Raw genomic sequence first — 22143 nt, 5'->3', positions numbered from 1 at the left:
TAATCCTTAACTCCCATAAGAAATACAATGGGTTCTGTCTGGAACTGAAGACGCCAAAGGGTAACGGCGTATTGTCCGACAAACAAAAAGCGGTATTGGCGCAATATGAAATGAATGGATACTTAACGATGGTAAGCAACGATTACGATCTGATCTGCAGGGAAATCGACCGTTACGTCGACGGCATTCGCATACCTTGCCCTTGGTGTGTTAAGGCTTTCAAATCGCATGAGACCTTAAGCACGCACCAAAAGATATTTCATAGATATAATGATTCTTGAACAAACTCACTGGCGCGACTTGCTACATGGCATTTCATACGAAATAAAAAATTACGTCGTCTTCGAGGACATTAACCGTTTAAGGTTGGTCCTCTTAGACGGCAGCCAAGAGTACAGTTTATGGGCTCCCGACTGCGTACGGTACGTACTGCAAGGCGAAGAGTACACTCACATACGTAGCTATGGTAAGGTTAACGGTCGATGGAAGTTTGACATCGAACGTCGCCCGGAAGCTAATCCATTATGTGATTGATTAGATATTGGTCTGCTTCGGCGGACCTCATTTTTTCTGTTATCTGGTAAGCGGATACGGTAATCAAGGCTCCCCCTATGAACGCTGCGATTTGAGGAATCATATATCTTCCTCATTTTTCCAAGCCTTTCGTATCGCCAGGTAATGGTCTAAAGGCTTGGGACCGTCATACAGGCAACACCAAATATGCTGACCGCTGCGTTGACAACCACATTTATCGCAGATGCCGTCCCAATGTTCTCGGTTCTCCCATTTTACTCCTTCGTAGTCGTCAAAGCATACGAAATCTTGGTCTATTTCCTTCTTATGTCGCGTGAGCGCCCGGCTGGTTTCAAGGGGGCAACATCGCCCCGCTAAATCGCCGTGGGTTTCACAGACGACTTCTTCGAGGTGGTAACGCCGGCAGCGGTATTTATGCCAGTTCTCTTCAAAGAGGGGTTCATCGCATCGGCGGCAATGACCTTTAAGGCAGACTCTATGCTCGCGGTGATATCGTAGGGCCTGTACTGTGGAGAGTTCCTTACCGCAGTCACCGCAAACAGTGCTGATGGTCTTCTGACAGACTTTCTTGGAAAGATGGTATTGCAGTCGCTGCTTGCTACTAAAAGCTCTATCACATTGCACGCACTTCATTATATATACCTTATTTTTTATTGTTAAATTGTTAAACCCTGTAAGAGGGTTTTAGGATAGGGTCTATTATTTCTTGTTATTTTGTTAAATGCTGCAAAGAGGGTTTTAGGATAGGGTCTATTATTTCTTGTTATTTTGTTAAGCCCCCATTAAAAGATGAGGTATCATTCTTTCTCATCGTTGAAACCAGCAAAAAGATAATCATGTTAACCATTCTTCGATTACGATGATTTAACAAAATAACAATAAAAAATAGGTCCTTACTTGAGACCTCTTTGCAGCATTTAACAAAATAACAATAAAAAAGAAAGACCTATGCTAATTCCCCTTGCCGGGGCTTAGTAAGATCTTCTTTGCGACCTCTTACTCTTCTCGAGCGTCGTCTAAAGTCCTTTGTGCTTTAGTATCCGCGGGACACCAATGTCCAACGAAGTCTTCTTCAGAGAATACCTTATTACAGTGACGGCAGGTGTATTTTTTACACGGTTTGGGTATCGGTGTTTTGGGAGGGATTATGCAGTCAGCAGGTAGTTCGCACGTAATGCAGTCCATATATCTATGGGGGATATCGAATGAAGTCCTTAATGGACTCCTTAGCCCACGTCGCCATTGTCAAAAGCGCGCCAAACCGTTCTGCACGCTTCAGACCACACATTTCATCGTACAATTCCTGTACGCGCTCTTTTAACCGGTCTATCTCTTCCCTTTGCATTTCTATGGTGTCTCTTTTATCTTTTGCGTCGGCGACAATTCTTCTTACTGCGACCACTGGGTCCATTGTATATATAATGGATCCGAACCATATTCCCTGCAATGCCCTGATAGTAGGACCCACCGGCTGCGGAAAGACCCAGTTCGTGGTAGAGCAGCTATTAGAACCCTTTAGATACCGCTTTGACTACATAGTGCTGCTTTGTCCCACCTACGTGAATAACCGCACCTGGACGGGCATAGGAGTGAAAGACGACGACTTCTTCGTAGATATCTTAGATCCTAACGAGTTATCCAGCCATTTGAAGTTCTGGCACAAGCAATTCCCTAAAGATACGCAGACTTTACTCATACTGGATGACATCGCCTGCGGGGACGACGTAAAAAGACGCACCTCCGAATTAGTGAAGCTCGCTTTCAGCGGCAGACACGACAATATCAGCGTTTGGTTGCTCTCGCAGCAGCTTACCAGTGTCTCTAAGCCCTTTAGGGAAAACATAGGCTCTCTCGTAGTATTTTATACTCCAAGTAAGTCTGACCTGGAAACCATCTTAAGCGACTACGGCGGCGAGATAAGCAAGGAACAGTTGCATGAATACATGCGGCATTTAAAAGCGCACCAACATTCCAAAATGATCTTCTCTTTGAGGTTTCCGTACGAGGTTGGAATCTATGATTCCTAATGTATATGGACATTGAGCAGCTCTTAGATGAAGTCCCCACACAGTTAGATGAAAGTAACCTCAAGGAACAACTTAACATTCTTGTGTCTTCGGGAAAGTGCAAAGAAATGATAGGCAAGGAACTTACCCATGAGCAGGTTAATAAGCTGTCAGAAGAGGAAGTTAAGAAGTTCCATAAGAGGTACGAGGCCGCCCTCGCAAGTAAGACCACGGACGCCGTAGCAGACTCCGCTATCCGACTTGCCACTAAATTGCTTGGACTTGCACTGCCTATAGACGACGTGGAGCAACTACAGAAGGACATAAGAGATGACTATGTCATATCCCAAGAACTTAAGATAACCTGCGGGTGGTTGTCTTTAAAGTGCGGTAAGTTAATGGCAGTCGCCTCTGCGGCACTTCACGTAGCTCAGCACGTCGACTTGAAGGAGGTACTAGGTTCCTTCGGAACATCTTGGAAGGACTTCAAAAAGGACAGAGAAGTTGAAAAGGTCTTTCAGGCGGCACTTGCTGAGGTACCTGATCAAGCCGCCTCAAGTACCTAGTCAAGTCGTTGTCAAGTCACCTCAAGTACTTAGTCAAGTCGCCCTTAAGTCATTCTCAAGTACTTAGTCAAGTCGTCCTTAAGTCATTCTCAAGTACTTAGTCAAGTCGTTGTCAAGTCATTGTCAAGTCGTCATCAAGTTACTTGTCAAGTCCTTCAAGTCCCTTAATATAAGATGAGTGGCACCGAAGAACAACCTCAGGAGGAGCAGAAGATTACCAAGCCTAAATCTGCAGGCAGAGTTGCCGCGGGAAAGAAGCTCGCGGAGATGAATAAAAAGAACAAAGCAAAGAAAGAAGAAAAGGTGGAGGAAGAGGAATCCTTCATTAATCCTGGGTACGTCATTGGCGCGTTAGGAGTTGCTATAGCAGCAGGCAGCCTTTACTTACAATGGCGGGCTACGAAGCCAAAAGTAAAGTGGGAGGCCGTACATGTGTCGCCAACATATCACGCACCTGTGGAACCGGCTGTTAGAAAAAGCAAAATCCCTGAAATGGAGTAAATTTATCACCCGCGGCGACCTAGATTTTCCTTCTCACTTTGTAATATAATGTCAACCGCGTTATTGAAAACTGTTGAAGAAGCAGCTATTATTACTTCCATCGTTGCGGGTATTGGTTGGGTAGGTAAGAAAGTGCTCAAAGAAGACTTTACTGAAGACCCAAGCAAGAGCTTCGCTAATTTTGCTAAGATGACCGCTGCCGTAGGCGGGGCTATCATGGTAAAGGATTATCTACGGAAGGAAAAGTACCTACCTAATGTATAATGGTTAGCTTAGTCGCAGGTGGAGTCATTGCAGCTTTAGCATTTACGGGAGCTAATTATGGTGGTCAGTATTTGGATAGATTAGTCAGAGGTGATAAAAGCGGTGCCGCCGAAAGAAAGAGACACGACTTAGCGTTGGAAAAATATCAAAGGGACGTTGCAGCTTGGAATGAAAAAAGACAAGCTTACAGGGATTGGTTGGATAAGAATTACCAAGACAAAATGCAGGCAGACAAGAACTTCGAAAACACAGACTACGCCTTCAAACTTTATGCGCAAGCACACCCCGACTTTAGAATGAAAAAGCCTCAGTTCAAGAATTACTACCAGCCTTCTAAGAAACAAAAAGACAATGAGCTGGTATTTGTAGGAGTTGCAGGGCTGGCCGGAGGCGTGGCTTTGGCGTATCTAATATAATGATCGTCTTTTTGGAAAGCGACAAGAATGACTTTACCACGTATTTGAATCCTCCCATCCGCGCGGAAAGGGTTCGGTTGGTTAGTTGCTCTTTGTACAATTCTTGGTATAATTTGATTGATGGCTTTGTCATCGGAACTTCCGGCACCAAACCAAAAATACCAGATTCCCAATACACACCTATAACACTGGCTAAGGAGCTAGCAAAGCATGGATATACTCTTACCACAGGATTACCCCATGAAATGACATTTAAGAAAAATAATGGAAGCGCTAATTTGAAGGACAGTTCATTGGTAGAACTCCTGGGCCTTACTAGTACCACGATAAATAGCGGCAGTACATATGACGTAAAATGGAAAGTCGCATCCTCTTACGAAGTCTATTGCGACTTGGTCAATAGTTACAGCAATGGAGAAAAGTCTTCTCTTATGTCCAAGTTTCTGCCCAAAGGTAATCCATTCGACCTGGTAGAATACACTCCCATTTCTTTGAGCTATGACTTGTCTCATTTGGTAGAAAGCATAAACATCACCATTAAAGTGGACGGAGAGACGGTGGATTTTAACGGACGTAAGATCAATCTTGTTTTGGAATTCATATAATGGGTCGCGTAGAGGACAAACTTAAGAGGATTTACTATGGGCCTGAGGGCTATTGGAGAGGAGCGTCAGCTATCAAGAAACTCGCGACCGCGGCCAGGGTATCAGAAGAAACGGCTAAGAACTGGTTAAAAAAACAAACACTCTGGCAGGTTTATCTTCCCGTGCCCAAGTACATTCCCAGACCCAGCTTTACCGTAAATGCCCCCAATGAAGTTCATCAGGCGGATTTGCTTTTCTTACCGCACGATAAGGTGCGAAGAAAGACCTATAGATACGCTTTGACCGTAGTGGATATCGCAAGCAGATACAAGGACGCCGAACCCATAACCAGCAAGGATTCTGGGGAAGTCGCAGAAGCCCTAGGTAGGATTTATAAGCGCGTCTTGAAATGGCCTAAGCTGCTGCAAGTGGATGCGGGGACGGAGTTTATGGGCGTGGTTACCAAGACCCTGAAAGACCACGACACTAAGATTAGAAGAGCTAAAGCAGAGTACCACAGGGGTCAAAGCATTGTCGAAAGATTCAATAAGACCCTGGCCGAGCGTCTCTTTGGATACCAGTATTGGAAAGAGCTGGAAGATCCCTCCAAACGCAACAGGGAATGGACTCAGAGGCTCCCCCAGGTCGTCGCGGCTTTGAACAACGAGGCGGCCAGGGCTACGGGAATGAAACCCAGGGATGCCATAAAAAAGAAACACGTGGAACACAAGTCCTTCATCAGACGTTCGAGGGCGGTCTTCCCCCATGAAAAGAAATTAGGTAATGTCGCGGTTCGATATCTCTATGAGCCGGGTGAATTAGAAGGAGGATCCAAAAGAGCTACGGATCCTAATTGGTCTTTGGAAACTTACCAGATCCGAAGCGTAATAGCTAAGAAGGGTCAGCCCATCTTGTATTATCTTCACGATGGCCCCACACGTGGGTTCGTCATGGAAGAACTGCTTATCGTGTGATGTCCGAATGCTATCGTATGCACTCCGTCATCACACATCCATCGCTTACCGTCAAATGCAGACAGTGACACCTTCTCCTGCGTGACGTTATGTATCTGATGACCATAGCTGCGCAGGCTGTTCATCTTATGCCGCTGTTCCTTGCGTGTTCGTAATACGTTGAGGTAGGACTCGTGCGTAATGTCCTTCTTAACCACATACTTTTTTACGCCTTTAGCTTTCTTTTCTACGCCGTCTAACTTTAGCACGCTGTACATCTTTGGTTTCAGACCCACGTACTCTACTATGGGTTTTCCTAACATTTCGTCTTTCATCTTCCCAATTACCTTCTTATTCTTCGCAGAGTAAAGGAAGTGCTCCTTCGGGTAACCGCTGGTGTCGTACTCGTCTATGTCGGGGAGGCAGTCTTTGTAAACGTCTTCCGTCTGCACCTCTAGAATTAGGGAGTCGGTGTCTGTGTACAGGAGGCGACAGCGGTCTCCGTACTTTGGCTTAAGCTTATCGTAGTAGAACTCGTACATAAGCAGCTTCGATAGATCCAGCACCGTAAAGCCTGTGTAAACGGGCTTGTTTAGTAAGAGGTTTGCCTTTTTCATGTGAATCACGTAGAAGTTCAGCATTTCTACGTATCTAACGAAGCCTGGCTGTGACACGTATGCTTCTGCTTCCTCTTTGGTGCTGACTATTTTTACGCTTACGCGCTTGCGGATGTTCTCCATTGTCTTTCCGAACACGCTGTTGTTCATCAGTTTGAAGAGGTTTTTCTCGAAGTCATTTTTCGCTGCGGTACGCTTTTGCGTGTTAAAGTCAATGTAGGGGCGCATCCAGGGTTCCTGCGTGAATTTTAGGACTCTGTGGATCTTCTCTACGCGCATTCCGTGTCGCACGTAGAACTGCAGGTTGCGGTAATGTACCACATACTTCTTCTTATCCATCAGGTTCATAGTTAGTTTCCTGTACGGTTTGTAACCAGGGCACATTTGCTTTTGCAGCGGACTTAGCTGCTTAAATGGTATCTCTATCGCTTCTGGTGCTAAGGGGAACTCATTGTGTTCGTCGTGCAGGTGCTCTGGGTACTCCAGATCCACTTCTAAGACGTAACCCTTGTCTTCCTCCTTTCCTACCTGCATGTAGAAGTCTATCGGCTTCACTGGATCCCATTCGAAGTCTCTCACAGGTAGGTACTGTGACATTGCCCAACCATAAAGGTTATTCGCATCCAGGTAGTAAATGTATGTGGTTGGTTTCTCTGGGTCGTGCTCTACTAAGGGGTTGTTTGCGCGGGCGTAACGTCGGCTGGGCCCGCATACGCCGCCACGAATACCGTCTTCCATAAACCGATACATGTCGTATTCCGTTAGGAGATCCAACTGCACATTTGTCTTCTTTAACAAAGCACTCCAGCTGAGCCCAGGAGCCGTGTAGAAATTAGCGGGATCCAATCCGTAATATTCCATAGCCATCTTTCTGAAGCTTTGGAAAACATCTGCAAGCAGCACTACGTCAGACCTTAGGTAGATGTCGTGGTAGTCCCCCATGTTCTTACAGGAGTACTTTTCCCACACGTCTAACGCATGCTGGTACTCCTCATCCTTTATACCGGACTCGTTTAGGGTGCTGTAGAAGCGATCTTTGGGTGGTAGGGGTTCTTTGAATCGATCCCAGGAGTCCATGTATTCGTATGGGTACACTCCTTTCCTTTCCGCGCCATATTGACTGGAAATGGAAAAGTTGGTGTTATACTTTACGAGGTTTGCCAAGGAGTCCGCCATAAACTGCTGCGAATCTAAGAACTTTAGCTTACCCACAGTTACGGACATGTAGCGCTCTTTGTTGTTGGGTATGCATTTGACGTCGGAGCCGTCTGTTCCTTGTAGTAGCAAATGGGAGTCGTAACCGCGGAGGTTGTGAAAGAACACCGGAATCTCCATATCTGGATTTACTTTGAAGTTTATATTGCATTTCCAATGAGCCGCTCCTCTGTATTTACCCGTGATGTGGCAGTGATCCCTAACCTTATCCACATAGAAATCCTCAACAAATGCTTTGTGGCAGTGAATGCAGTGCGTGGAGGGCTTTCCCGGCTTCTCACCTTTCTTAGCATACTTCCCGCATTTAAAATGAGCTTCTCCTAGATACTTTCCATCTTCATCCCACGCTTTCTTGGCTCGTCTTCCAAACTGAAGAAGCGTATGTTGGCAAATGTGGCATTTTTTTGCCTTGTTAAAAGCCTCCTGGTTCTCTTTGGTAAATTCCATCTTCTTTGGACGTCTTAATTGTTCTCTTATCTCCCCCTCCTCTTCTCGCAATGCTTCTAGAAACTCATTAGCTGCGTTCTTACCTCGGTAAATCACAGGAGGGTTTGCTTTACCGTCTGATCTGACTACTATGTAACCAAAGGAGCAGATCTCGTGTAATCCTACCTTATTCGTGGCGCCACGTTTCTGCTCTTCCTTAGTTATCAACGCTTCGAAGTCTGCATATATCACGTAAGGCACTTGCATCTGCTTTTGATGGTCTGCGTATGAAAGCTCTTTGTTGGTGGGCATCTGGATCCGTTGCGCCACTTCTTCGACTCCGCGGCAGATCTCATCGTGTTTCTTTAGGGTATTTAAGGATGTAAATGACAGCAAGCAGCAGTCGCAGAAGTACTTTTTGCCTTTGTGCTTAGTATGTCTGTAGAATAGTCTGCTAATGTGTTTAACCCATGAGTAGTGTCCGCCGTGGTAGAATAAATGTACGCGCTCTCCTTTACTTTTTGACAGAACTAACGGTACTATCGTCTGCTCTCTGACTCCGTAAACGTTAATTGCTAGATCGTTTATTTCCTCAAATATGGGGATGTCTATCAACTGCATGGGAAATTCCACACCATCCCACTCTAAATCATCTGTGGGATACTTACTTGTCCTACAGGGATCCTTCTCTGCTGGATACAGTGCAGACCTGATTGCCCACATAAAGCATCGATTGTCTTCATTTTTTACGTTGACTATGGCTTTCTTCCTTTCTACCCACGTTGGTAGGGGTACGTAACTTCCTCCTCGTATTGGCACGTACCTGGCTATACTTATCTCTATTCCTTCAACCTCCTCTACTGTCCAACCCGATCCTTCTTTCGTGTAGTTAGACAGCGACTCCATTATTGCTTCTAAGGCTTCACTGAGTGACCTATCCAGATTCGTGGACTCTAATATCACTAACGACTTTGATCGCAGCATTGCTGTCGTCGTTGCCTCATCTTTTGATAAACTTACTTCTACCATTATGCTCGCTTTCAGGGCTCCTAATTCTTCTATACCTTTTCGGAGAGTCCTTTTAACCTTCCTTTCTGACTGACGCCAAAACTGTCTAACGTCAATCTCACCGTTACCGGGTATTGACACCGTGCTGAAGTTGCTTTGGGATTCCATCTATATAATAGGAAATATTTTATACCTAATACCAAGCACTTTTTAGGTCGTCGTAGTCGTACTCACAGTCCTGACAATGCCAAAACAATTTAACCTTAGTCTCAAACTTCTTACCACATCCACAATCATAACTGCTCATACACTTCGTCTTCATTTTCAAATGCTTTTTCAAATCCGCTTCTTTCTTAAAAGTTCTCTTACATTCTTCGCACTCCATATATAGACTAACATATTTGCGCTGTTGCCCCCAACCACACTTGGAGTGGGGATTGTCCGTAGGTGGATTTTTGACACGGGTCTTGCCCGTGTTGAGATTGCGCTGGAACCCCCATTCCCTATACTACTAGGTAAAGCAATGGTTCCTTCAAAATCAGGGTCTCACAGGGATTTCACTGAATCTCAAGAGTCATACCATCTCATATTTCTGTAACTTGATCCAAGTGGATTCTTGATCTTTTTAATAGTACACAGAATGTATAAGATTCTTGACCATCAAAAATGATATGAAATTCCCCTTATTTAATAAAGGGTTTTCATGTGCCAAAAAAACTTATGACAATTTTCTTGAATTCCAAGATTCCCACCATCTTATATTTTAGTAACCTGATATAAGTGGAGTCTTGATCTTTTCTTCTTTTACAGAGTATGTTACTTTCACTTCCACTGAGTCGTCATTGCATTTTAGAAGTTGATTTTTATGTAGGACGAAAACTGGGAAAACACTTGAAGTGATCATTAAAAGAAGTGCTTCATTAGCTTGCACTAACTTATTAGTCAAGCAAAGTAATAATAAGTGACAATAAAATATTACCAAATTGCTGTACAACAAAAAAAAAAAAAGACCTGTTAAAGCTAATTACACAATGTCTTTCACTTCCAGTCATTCCATACAGATTTGACGAGAGCTCTTTTCTCTCAAGTATCACCTTTGAAGCTGATTTTTTACAAAAATCCAGGTAATTGTGATCAATACAATATATCTGTTGTGTAGAAATGCAAAATAACATACATTGTAGCCATTATCAGTATGACCACCGAAAATGTACAATTAATGTGATTTACGGACTGCATATATTTATTGAGCTGTTGTATCACAGCGTGGGGCAATCACAAAAGATCTAGGCTCCAACTAGGTGAAAGCTCTAGATCGAATTAGAATTTAGTAGTTGATTATTGAGGAGGGAGGAAAACCAGAGAACCTGGAGAAAAATGCTCAAAGCATAGGAGAGAACCAACAAAAAACTCTACTCACATACAACATTGAGATCAGTAGGACTCGAACTCGGGCAGCGTTAGTGAAAGGCAGCATATTAGCAGGGAATGCACCCGTGCTTCCCTTATGTTGAGAGCTAAACTACCAGCTTGTCACTGAAATATATTATATGAGTTAGAAAAGTAGCTCTTTATACTAGACAGTCAGGAAGAACATTGTACTGTTTGTTCTCTTAATGTGTAGTTACAGAAATATCCATACCTCAACTGTGGAGGAAATTGGAAATTCTGGAGGGGAGAGGGGACAAAGAAAGAACAACATTACAGAGTTTGTATGGAAGAAAATTGGAAGTTCCTGAGGGAGTAGGGGGACCCTTTTAAAAATTTACTCCCTGATGAGATATCTGTGATTTGAATATACTAGCAACAATTTAACCAATACTTTCTACTTCAGGCCGTCTCAAGATCCTTACAACACTGATGAAATGTCAGAAGAATTGACAAATTTCTTTTATGATCATGCCTTTTCAATTGATCAGAAGGTATTTATGAACTGATATAGCTGTGGATAAATTATTTATTAAAATTTAAAAGTATTGGGCCAAGGAGGAACATGATTCCAGGTCAAGTCAATGAAATAGCTGCGCATATAGTACCTAAACTTGTACTTACTGGTATCACAGTCATTAACATTTTAGAAGTATAAACCTTCATAACTTAAAGTGTAGCATTCAAATGAAGAAATATTTTGTCATTCAGCTAGTCACTTTATGTAGAATCAATACTGAAAGTATTGTATCAGGGGTTAGGTTTAACACCCCTGGGCCGGGTTGTTCAAAGCTGGATAAGCATTAATCCAGGATTAACTCTATAGGTCTTATTAAGAGTTAACCCAGGATTAGCATTAATCGGGCTTTGAACAACTGGGCCCTGTGAAACTTGTATCATAACGCAGTTGCACACAAGTTTTAGCTAAAAGTTTCAATATCTAATGCCCAGTTTTACAGATTGAGTCTCAAAACAAATGATCATACTTTGGAATAATATTTTCAGGCTGTATTTAGTTTCCATGATAAGAAGCTGTTACTCATGGAGGTCAAAAGTCTTTCAGGTAGGACCAATAATTCTTCATGTGTCATGCAAATGTTTTTCTACATCATTGATGACTGTGCTTGTATTTTTTCCCCATAGTTATCGATGTTGGGTTGTTGGGACCGTCTTCTAAAGCAGCCACAAATGTAAGTCACCTTAGCTAATGAATGGGAATTTATATACAGCTTTACCAATTATTCCAGTGAAAAATGAATGGGAAGGATGAGATAGATGAGTGGCATGGATGGCGTTCGCAGCTAACACGTCATCTTTCACCGCTGTAATTCCAACGGGTTGGTTCACTGGTTTTGAGCCCTGTGGTTGCCACATGTGAATTGAGTTTGTTTGATGTGTTGTTTTCTCCTATGCTACGAGGGTTTTCTCCGGGTTCTCCGGTTTCCTCCCTCTGTAAAAATCAACATGTGAGTTGAGCGATGTTTGCATAGAATATTAAATGTAGTGGTAGTGCGTGTGAGCAAAAAGTGTCCCTAATTAGTGTGAAAGCGCTAGACGACTAGACGCTTAAATAAAGAGATTTATTTATGGATGGGATAAATGAATGGAAGAAGGATGGGATGAATGGATGGAAGGATCACCACACATGACCATTTCTTGATAGTCTTATCAATTTTCCTCCATAGGTATCTGCAGGAGTAATCACAAGGAACACTCAAGTGATTTTTGAGAAAGCAGATGTATGTTGTGCAGTTTCTCATTTTACCCTGAACTTGTGGGAACAATTTTTAACTCTGAATTTTGTATTTTCTTCAGGGATCTGTTCTCAATTTAACTGGAAGCGCAAAAGGGTTAGTAGGACTGATGAATACATTCCTGTAGGTAGTAGTATGGAAGTGCAACATGCAACAAAAGTGCCAAAAAATCAAACATTTATTAATTGAAAAAAAAATCTACAAAGCTTTTTGCTGTTGTATCACAGCGTGGGACAATCACAACAGAGCTAGGCTTCAAACTAAGTGAAAGCCCAAAGATCGAATTAGAATTTAGAAGTTGATTTTTGAGGAGGGATTAAAACTGGAGAACGCGGAGAAAAACCCTTGAAGCACAGGAGAGAACCAACAAACAACTCTACTCACATAGGACATCAAGATCGGCAGGACTCGAACTCAGGCCGCATTGGTGAGAGGCTGCGCATTAGCAGCGCACGCCACCCGTGCTTCCCTTAACCAATTAAACCAGTTATGGGACAGGAGACCTTTATCTTGGGCATATTTTAGTTTCCATTTCAAACCATTTGTCATTCCCCAGAGTATGATTTCCTTGTTTAATGTTTGCTCACAAGAAGACATAGATACAAGTCAAACAAAGAACCTTATATTATATACTCAAAAGAATGACTCGTGCCAGATCTGATTCCCCATAGTATGATTTCCTCGTTTAATGTTTGTTCACAAGAAGACATAGATACAATTCAAACAAAGAACCTTATATTATACTCAAGAGAATGACTCATGCCAGATCTGAACTGGGAAAACAATATGCCCAATATTTATTAAATATTAATATTGTTAATTACTGTAATTGTGTTTTGCAGCAAGGCCACCCACCAGTCTATTATCAGCAAGGACTGGGATTTTACTAAACTTGGCATTGGAGGACTGGACAAAGTAAGTTTATATTATAAAGTTCTTAAGTCTATATATTTATCTATTAACAAAAATCGAGCTCATATTATTATTTTTCTTTGTTTTTACTTCTAATTGCAACTTTCGATATGTTATTCTTTTCTTTGAAAACACTCATGCATCTACAGTGTACCGTAGAGGAAAGAGTAGTAGACCCTCGGCCATCTTTTTCAATATTTGCATTTGTGGAAAGCTTGGGTGGCGTAGCAGTAAGAGCTCCTGCCAGGCCAAGGGTCATATGTTAGTAGAGTTGCTTGCTGGTTCTCTCCTGTGCTTTCAAGGGTTTTTCTCCAGGTTCGCCGATTTTCCTCCCTTAACAAAAATCAACTCCTAAATTCTAATTTGAATCTAGTGGAAGAAGAGCCACTCTGTGAAATCCACTGAACATTAACTCACATTATTTGTTATATTTATTTTATTTTTCGTCTTTGTGGCACAAAGTATTGGATATTGTCTAGGTTCATCCACAATCAAATCAGAAGTTAAGCATTGATTAGGTCTATTTTTCCGTATTGAATTCTAGGAGTTCTCAAACATTGTGCGGCGTGCATTTGCAACCAGGTTATTTCCTGCAGACATTGTCAACAAGATGGGTGAGTGTCTAAAACAGATGCAATCATTTGATTGACCTATTTTAATCAGGATTCTAAAACAAGATATATGAATGTATGAATGTATGTATGATGCAGATGAAACCAAAACTTTTCACTTTGCATGGCAATTTGGCTAAGCAGAAATGTCACTTAATTTAATAAGCACGCACATATGCCAATTGTAACGTTTTTCATTTCCCTGAGGATGGCTGAGTAGACCAAAAGCTCGGATGATCATATTTATTTAAATTTATGGTTGATAAAACAAACTATTATGAATGTATTTTCATTGGACGATTTAGACATAGTTTCTCTAAAACACTGGAAATAGAGTCAAAGACTTTAGACTAGCTAGTCAGATGGTCTAGATGAACATGTCTTGCCGAATCCTGTGGCCAATCACTGCATTGTGTGTGACCAATAAATGTCAGATATAGACAGGAATTTTAAAATGCTTAGTGAAAATGCATATAATAATCTTATAATAATATTGGTATACTTAATATCTTTTTTAGGTTTACGTCACGTCAAAGGTATACTCCTCCATGGACCACCAGGTAATCGGGTAATGCTTTTTATTTATTACAGAATGCAATCTGCTTAATTAAAACTTTACGATATCTTCCCATGGTAGCTCTTGCTCAATGCTCACTCCACACACTTGCACTACTGCCACTACTATTCATACAACACTCAACTCACATACTGATTTTCACATACAAGTATGGAGGAAGACCAGATTAGTGGAGAAAAATCCTAACTTGACACATATCTAACAACATCAGCTCGTATTTAGGACCAGCAGTACCTGAAACCACAGGGGTGTAGTGAGGTACAAGAAATTGAGGGGGGGGGGGGGGGGGTCACCCAGGATTATATATATAAAAAAACGAAAATTAACAACAAACATTTTTTATTCACTCAATGTTTATAAGGGAATTTTAACATGTTTTGATTCTTTTAAACTAATTCCTAATACAATTTTACTTTTTCTTTTATATCAGTCCAGAAATTAATAATCAAAAATTTTAGGGACATCTCCCCCCCCCCCCCCCCTCCCCACACACACACCTTTGTGAAACCACCTTTGGGCTGATCATAGTCAAGGCTAACTCATGAATCAAATTTGAACTTAGCATGTTACCCTTGCCACAGGAATATACCACTTTATATATACCAAGTTAATAACCACTTTTTAGAACCATCCAGTTTTTGATTTAGTATTTTGTTCTGTGTAGGTACTGGTAAGACTCTCATGGCAAGACAGATTGGAAAAATGTTGAACACAAGAGATCCAAAGATCATTAGTGGACCAGGTAAACAACATTATGGGTTTAGAATTAAAAAATGAATGACAATAGATTTTTTTCTGAATCTGATTATACGCATGTTAAAATGCTCTCCATTTTTGTATCAGAGGTTCTAAACAAGTTTGTTGGAGAATCTGAGGCAAACATCAGGTACATTTTTATCAAGAACATTGAAAATCAGCTTGGTATTCTCATTTGTTGAGCATCATTACTGTGGTTTTGGACATTCTGCAAACTCAGCCATTTTAACAGCTTGTTGTGAAATTTTTTCTTACTGCCGCCAGTCAAAGACATATAACTTATATGTACTGACTGATTATTTTTGATTGATGGCAGCGAAAAAGCAAATTTCAATATGCAGCTTGTAACTTCTTAGTTATCGAAATATTGAAAATTGCAGTAACTTTTTACTGCCTGATAAACAGGGTGTCATTGTCATGGCTGTAGATGTTGTAAATGTCGTTGTTGTTTTTGTTGATTCCTTTGCTCATTTCTGTACAGAAAACTGTTTGCAGAAGCAGAAGAAGAACAGAAAAAGGTCTGTATATTAAAGTGATGTTCCTTGAGTGTTTTATTTCTTTGCCGTTTGGTAATCCTTGATTTCCTAACTTTTTTCTATCAGCACCGACTTGTAGATAAAGGGCTCCACTCCAGTTAGGGATATTTGATAGAATGGTAGATTGTGATGCTTTAGATATCACACGTTCATATTACAGCACATAGTACAATTTGATTGAATCTTTATCTTGTCTTTTAGTTTGGCGATAACAGTGCTTTACATCTGATCATCTTTGATGAGTTTGATGCTGTTTGCAAGTCTCGTTACAGTTACAGTGTAAGTGAAAGTACAATGAAATGGATAAATATGAATGAGTGGATGGACAGATGGATAGACAGATGCATACATTTATGTATGAATGAATGAGTGCCTAATGCATGAAATGATTCTCACTTATCTCTAGGTACATGCTTACATGATTACATGATTGACTGTTTCCTTTTTTTCCTCTTTAGACTGGTGGAACTGGAGTACAAGATTCAGTTGTCAATCAGCTTCTTGCCAAGGTCAGTTAGTCATCATAATATTTACTTTTCTTGCATGTCTGCTCAAACAAGGTCTTAGTTTTGACTCAGCTCTTCTTAGCAAGTAGATGGAGCCCCAAATCATTTCTATGATTTAACTCCTGAACTTTGAAATTCTTTTAAGGGACACTTTATAAATTTCAAAATAGCATTTTCTAGCTGTCACTGTAGCTAGTGAAAGTGATCCCTCTTTGAATAAATCTTTCATTCTTTTTGTTTCCAGATTGATGGAGTAGAACAACTCAACAATGTCTTGCTCATTGGTATGTTGTTACATGTACTGCTCCTGTTGTTGCTGTTGGTGTTCCTGTTGCTGCTCATGTTGCTGCTGTTGTTGTTGCTGCTGATGCTGCTGTTGTTGCTGCTGTTGTTGTTGCTGCTGTTGTTGCTGTTGTTGTAGCTGTTGTTGTAGCTGTTGTTGTAGCTGTTGCCGTTGTTGTTGTTGCTGCTGTTGTTGTTGCTGCTGTTGTTGCTGCTGCTGTTGCTGCTGTTGTTGTTGCTGCTGTTGCTGCTGTTGTTGTAGCTGTTGTTGTAGCTGTTGTTGTAGCTGTTGCCGTTGTTGTTGTTGCTGCTGTTGTTGTTGCTGCTGTTGTTGCTGCTGCTGTTGCTGCTGTTGTTGTTGCTGCTGTTGTTGTTGCTGCTGCTGTTGGTGTTGTTCCTGTTGCTGCTCATGTTGCTGCTGTTGTTGTTGCTGCTGATGCTGCTGTTGTTGCTGCTGTTGTTGTTGCTGCTGATGCTGCTGCTGTTGGTGCTGTTGTTGTTGCTGCTGTTGTTGTTGCTGCTGCTGTTGCTGCTGTTGTTGCTGTTGTTGTTGTTGCTGTTGGTGTTGCTGATGTTGTTGTTGCTGCTGTTGCTGTTGTTGCTGCTGTTGTTGTTGCTGCTGCTGTTGTTGTTGCTGCTGTTGTTGTTGTTGCTGTTGTTGTTGTTGCTGCTGCTGCTGTTCCTGTTCCTGCTGCTGTTGTTGCTACTACTGCTGCTGCTGCTGCAGCTGTTGTTGTTGCTCATGTTGAGCATGAAAAAATCTATGTGTTATATTCCAGGCATGACCAACAGAAGAGACCTCATAGACGATGCACTACTCAGACCTGGACGTTTGGAAGTCCAAGTGGAAATTGGTAATGAAATCGTTGTTGTCTTCATTTCCCTTCCTTCCATTCATTTAAGTACTATACTAGTAACCTTTTGATACTACATACAGGACATCTATCCCAGGTTTTCCATTTGGGAAGCCCCCTTCTTTTGTTTTTCAATCCATTGACCCAGCGCAAAGAATATTTTAGAGTGGCAATCAAATTTACAATGGTTTAAGTTAATGTGATTGGAAGCCCAAACCAAATCTCTGTTTTACATAGTAATGAGGTTACTATCGTTAAATATCCCACTGAGTGCAGAGGTTAATATTAGCAGTAATGTTAAAGAACACGAAACACTTCACACTTACTACCACTACGTTTGATATTCTAAGCATTAACTCCCAACTCAAATGCAAGAAGGAGAAAAACAGGAGAACCTAGAGAACAGGATGAAGGATTAATTTAAGTCGTTTACTTTAAGGATTAAATAGAAAAGTTAATTGAAGGTTTCACTCAATATAGAACATTTGTCCCTATGTTCATTTGTTCCAGTTACAAGGACCCAATTAGTTAACTTGGAGAATTATTAGGTTAAGTTCTAAGGACCGATTTAGGTCAGTTTAGTTTAAATCATTTATTCATGCCGTTTAGTTGATAGGATCTATTGTAATTGGGGAAAAACTGTAGTAGATTCCTAGCCTCTCTTATTTGATCTCTTATTATTCAGTGATACATTTTGTAGTCTCTTTTCTTTAACCCACTAGCTATTGATAACCTAAGAGTTGGCTATAAGTAAAATAAGATAAAAATAAAATAAAACAGCGCATCAAACACACTCCATTCACATGGCGACCACAGTTATCTGAAAATGTATTGCTATGTCACCCATGCCAACCAAAGTGTTTGGGAGTCGTGAAACTTTCAAAAAACAGCACTAATTCGTTATTTGTTTGTTTGTACTTTAATAGGATTACCAGATGAGAAAGGTCGTGTACAAATCCTAGAGATTCACACGTCCAAGATGAGAGAAAATGGAGTTTTAGCAAGTGATGTTGACTTAAAAGAAGTGGCATCACAGACCAAGAACTTCACTGGTGCAGAGATTGAAGGTCTGGTTAGAGCAGCTCAGTCCACAGCAATGAACAGGTTCATCAAGGTAGAAAATAACTTCTGTAGCGTTGATCATTCTGGCCTGGGGGGGGGGGGGGTGTGGGTGGGTTGTAGGGGGGAGGGTGCGGTCACTGGGTTCTTGTATACACTACTACTTCTGTACAGGAATGTCTAAAGTATGTAGAAAATAATTTTATTGTAATTCAAAATTTTATTTCTTTATTATGATAATGATGGATGATAATATAGCGCACTATTTATGTTTGTTGATACTAAACGTCGCTTCCAAAAACGAGATGTGGTTAGTATTAGTGTAGACACTGAGGGTGGTCACTGCCAGGGTTTCATTACATCTACAGTGGTTCTTTTACGTTCCTTTAATATTTGTTATTGATGATGAATCTCCAAAAATGGCGATTCCTAGATCCACCCCTACAGCAAGACCCTCTCTCTCCCTCTCTCTCTTCCCCCTCCCCTAGAGCGCCGCTACGCAGGCTACCTATTTATACGTATTAATCTATTATTGCTATCAATTTTGTATCGTTAGATGACAAATAACTTTGAGATTGACCCAGAAGGGGCGCAAAGCATTATGATCAGACGTGAGGACTTCAACCATGCAATTGAACATGACATTAAACCTGTAAGTTGTTTAGGGCATGCAGAACGAACTCAGACACATAGTACTAACTAAAGTAAAGCTTATTTAATGTTCTCATTATCTAATCATGGGAGATTAAAGGTGGTGTAACTCTCACCTCTGGGTGTGATTCCAAGACTCTACATTACACTTGAGCATAGTTTGTCATGTTTGTCCGTTGGTTTGAGAGTATTCTCTCAGAATTCACCAATTTTTCTCCCTCCGCAAAGTGTAAATCAATTCTAATTCAATCTGTTACCTAGCCGTGCCTTGACTCAGCTTAGTGGACATTTCGGGGTTCAATAAAATTGAAGGGCGACTTATACTTATTACGGAGTATTTTTGCTAGGATAGTCGTAATAGCACAAAATCATGGTCCACAAATGGGCGGTAATGATTTAATCAACATCAATTTTCTTTCCAGGCATTTGGTCCAAGCGATGATAATCTCGAGCTCTACGTGGCAGAAGGTACTTCACTGTTTTATCTTTCTCCCTCTAAACCTTTCTTCCTTGTTCTCACTGATCATATGTGCTTCTAGGTATTTAAAATATGGCTTATTCAGTCAGTCTTGTTAAACAAAGTGGTGGGCGGATGATGTTGAGCGCACAATTCCAAGTGACCTTAAGTATTTATTTTGGATTTTTTCTGATCCATACACATTTGAGTTTTTTTGTCATAAACAGGGTACCACTTTCAGAATCCCGGCGGAACACCCAGCAGCAGGGGGGGGGGGGGGGGGGACTCGCGATCGATGCCAAAGATATACGGGTTTAACTCGCGGATTTACGAAGACGGGTACAGCAGATTTATCGCAAACGGGGGTAAAAAATATCTTATAAATATACGATGCACGAATGTAAGAAGTTCGCCAATGACTTTTGCATAATTTGTCTAAGACCTAAAGTTATCATACCTAAGCCAGAACCCTTTTGGTGTTGTGGTAAAAAAATGCAAATAGAAGACGACACGTCAGCGCAGTGTTACGAATGTGGTAAGAATATTCGTAATGCCGTACCAAATGCTACCAGAGAGCAATATTACGCCAATGGAGGTCGTAAGAAAACGCCATATAAGAGAATAAAATACTTCAGGGACTGGATGAGTCATATCCAAGGTTTACATCCGATATATTTAAGCGACGAAGTAAAGAAGAAAATCATAGACCATTTAGAAGAGCCAACCCCACAAAGTCTACGGAAAACGTTGAAAAAATTAAAGCTAGGGAAATATTACAAAGCTATTCCCTATCTTTTGTCTGAAATTACCGGTAAGTCTATTCCTGAGGTTTCTGATATGACAAAAGCCGAGTGGATGTTTTGTCGGCTGAATAAGGATATCCTTATTACCCTGACGTAATTTACGAAATATTTTACAAAATAGACCCCAACCACCCCCTGTTAGGATGGATTCCGAGAAAATAAAAATGCAAAACTGGCATTTTGAGCTTACGGGGCTTATTTCATCCCGCGCCAGAGGCCCTCTAGTACATACACATATATCTTTCTTACGACCCACCAGAGGGTGAACTCCGGACAGCGTCCCGAGACACCCCCTGACTTTTCCAACTTTTCCTCACGAAACCCCCCATCGCGGGGTTGAATCGCACTTTCTACCCCTCCCCCCACGGTTGCTGTGAGTGGGGGAGGCTTTTTTTTTCACTCACAGCAACCGGTCCAAATGCGTCTACAGCGAGGCTCGAACTCGGGACTTTAGGCCTCCCCAGCTCCAAAGTCCCACGATCACGAGCGAACGCCAGACACATCTGGACGCTTATGTATGTGAAAAATATTATATTTAATCTGCATAATTTCTAGACTGACGTTCGATATGTAAATAGAATCCCGTCACGATATTTACTGAGCAAGCTTTCTTTGAAGCTCTTCTTTCGCTTCTTGGTAGATCTTTTTGCGAGATTCCTCGGAAAGATCTTTTACGACTGTTTTTTTATTCCTTATGTCCGTCTTTAGTTTCTCGTATTTGTCTTCTTCGGCTAAGATAAGCGAGAATTCTACGTCGTCTATCTTTCTGTCACGCAAAGCCTTTGAGACAAGGTCGGTAATAGTATTTACTTTAGCCCTAGACAGAGCTATTGTCGTGTCATGCTTGGATATTTTCGTGGATAGCTTTTTCATAATACCCGTAGCAACAGCAGAAATAATACCACAGGTTGCCCCAACGCCGGCCAAAGGAACTCCAACGATTATTCCCGGCCCAGTAAGCGAAGTAGCAACGCCAGAGCCCGTTAACACAACAGATATGGATCCTGAAGTTATCGCAATCTTATGTAGCGTACTCCGGGCTCTGACGTACTTTTTTCGGACTTTTTCGTAGTGTTTTGTCTGCCCTTCCAAGTAAGCCAGGATTAAGTTCGCTTTGTTGAGCCTAAAGTTTTCAGCGTTTAATTCGTTAGGTCCCTCCCTAGGTAAATCAGGATAAAGTGGAGGTGCTGATGGTATAACATCCATTATATATACTAATGTACGACGCTTTTGGGAATGATATCGAGGAGCAGCCACATCACGACAACAGGGATTATGCCAACTGGAGAGCATTTAGGAAGATGTTTCCGCATGCAGACCCTAGTAAGTTCGAAAGAAGACCCGATGGGATTTACTATGAAGGCTCCAGAATGTACAGCAATGCGGACTTGGAGCCAAAGAACCCAAAACCCGAGCATAAAGAAAGGCAGCCTAATTTTCCAGAGAATTTATTACCGGCAACGGAGGATTACCCATTTTACGATAACAAAGGCGGCGCAAATGACTTTGCTAAGATGGTTACCTCCTTAGAAATCCCCGTGGGTTCTACGACTTTCAAAATAAAAGTCAGAGACATCTTTAGAGAAACTGCCATGAAACATACCTCAGGGAAAGAATCCAGAGAATGGTTATCAGGTCCCAACATGCGGTATTGGCCGCAGCAGTTAAACTTTGCTGTCTGGGCTGCTACTAAAGGATGCGGTATAGCCGCGGACATGTTCCATATTCCTTTCCTGCGATTTCATGTTGCTTTTACTATTCGTAGGATATTGTTTGAGTTAGGAGCACCGCTTCCTAGTGACACTATCTTTAAGCCGAAGGATAACAAATATGACAAAGTCGCATGGGAGCGATTAAGGAATGAGTT

At 41.5% G+C, this 22143-nt stretch overlaps 1 protein-coding gene across 2 annotated transcripts in view; it reads left to right on the top strand.

Moving 5' to 3' along the window:
* Positions 1-22143, top strand: part of LOC116292580 (vesicle-fusing ATPase 1-like) — a 53866-nt gene that overhangs the window by 8157 nt on the left and 23566 nt on the right. For both annotated transcript variants that reach the window (XM_089032564.1, XM_089032563.1), the window contains exons 3-21: positions 10139-10214; positions 10925-11012; positions 11524-11581; positions 11662-11708; positions 12204-12257; positions 12334-12368; positions 13115-13187; positions 13729-13798; positions 14314-14355; positions 15037-15114; positions 15216-15258; positions 15610-15646; positions 15866-15943; positions 16123-16173; positions 16415-16454; positions 17232-17306; positions 18233-18420; positions 18922-19017; positions 19439-19484. In XM_089032564.1, the coding sequence (XP_088888690.1) occupies positions 10139-10214; positions 10925-11012; positions 11524-11581; positions 11662-11708; positions 12204-12257; positions 12334-12368; positions 13115-13187; positions 13729-13798; positions 14314-14355; positions 15037-15114; positions 15216-15258; positions 15610-15646; positions 15866-15943; positions 16123-16173; positions 16415-16454; positions 17232-17306; positions 18233-18420; positions 18922-19017; positions 19439-19484 (1275 nt within the window). The remainder of the gene's footprint in view (positions 1-10138; positions 10215-10924; positions 11013-11523; positions 11582-11661; positions 11709-12203; positions 12258-12333; positions 12369-13114; positions 13188-13728; positions 13799-14313; positions 14356-15036; positions 15115-15215; positions 15259-15609; positions 15647-15865; positions 15944-16122; positions 16174-16414; positions 16455-17231; positions 17307-18232; positions 18421-18921; positions 19018-19438; positions 19485-22143) is intronic.

The sequence above is a fragment of the Actinia tenebrosa genome, unplaced genomic scaffold (assembly GCF_029948245.1).
Source record: "Actinia tenebrosa isolate PJP-AT-01 unplaced genomic scaffold, QUT_ActTen_1.0 PGA_scaffold1__47_contigs__length_23844297, whole genome shotgun sequence".
NCBI lineage: Eukaryota > Metazoa > Cnidaria > Anthozoa > Actiniaria > Actiniidae > Actinia > Actinia tenebrosa.
Note: the sequence above shows the minus strand (reverse complement) of the source record. Positions and strands in the feature narration are given on the sequence as shown.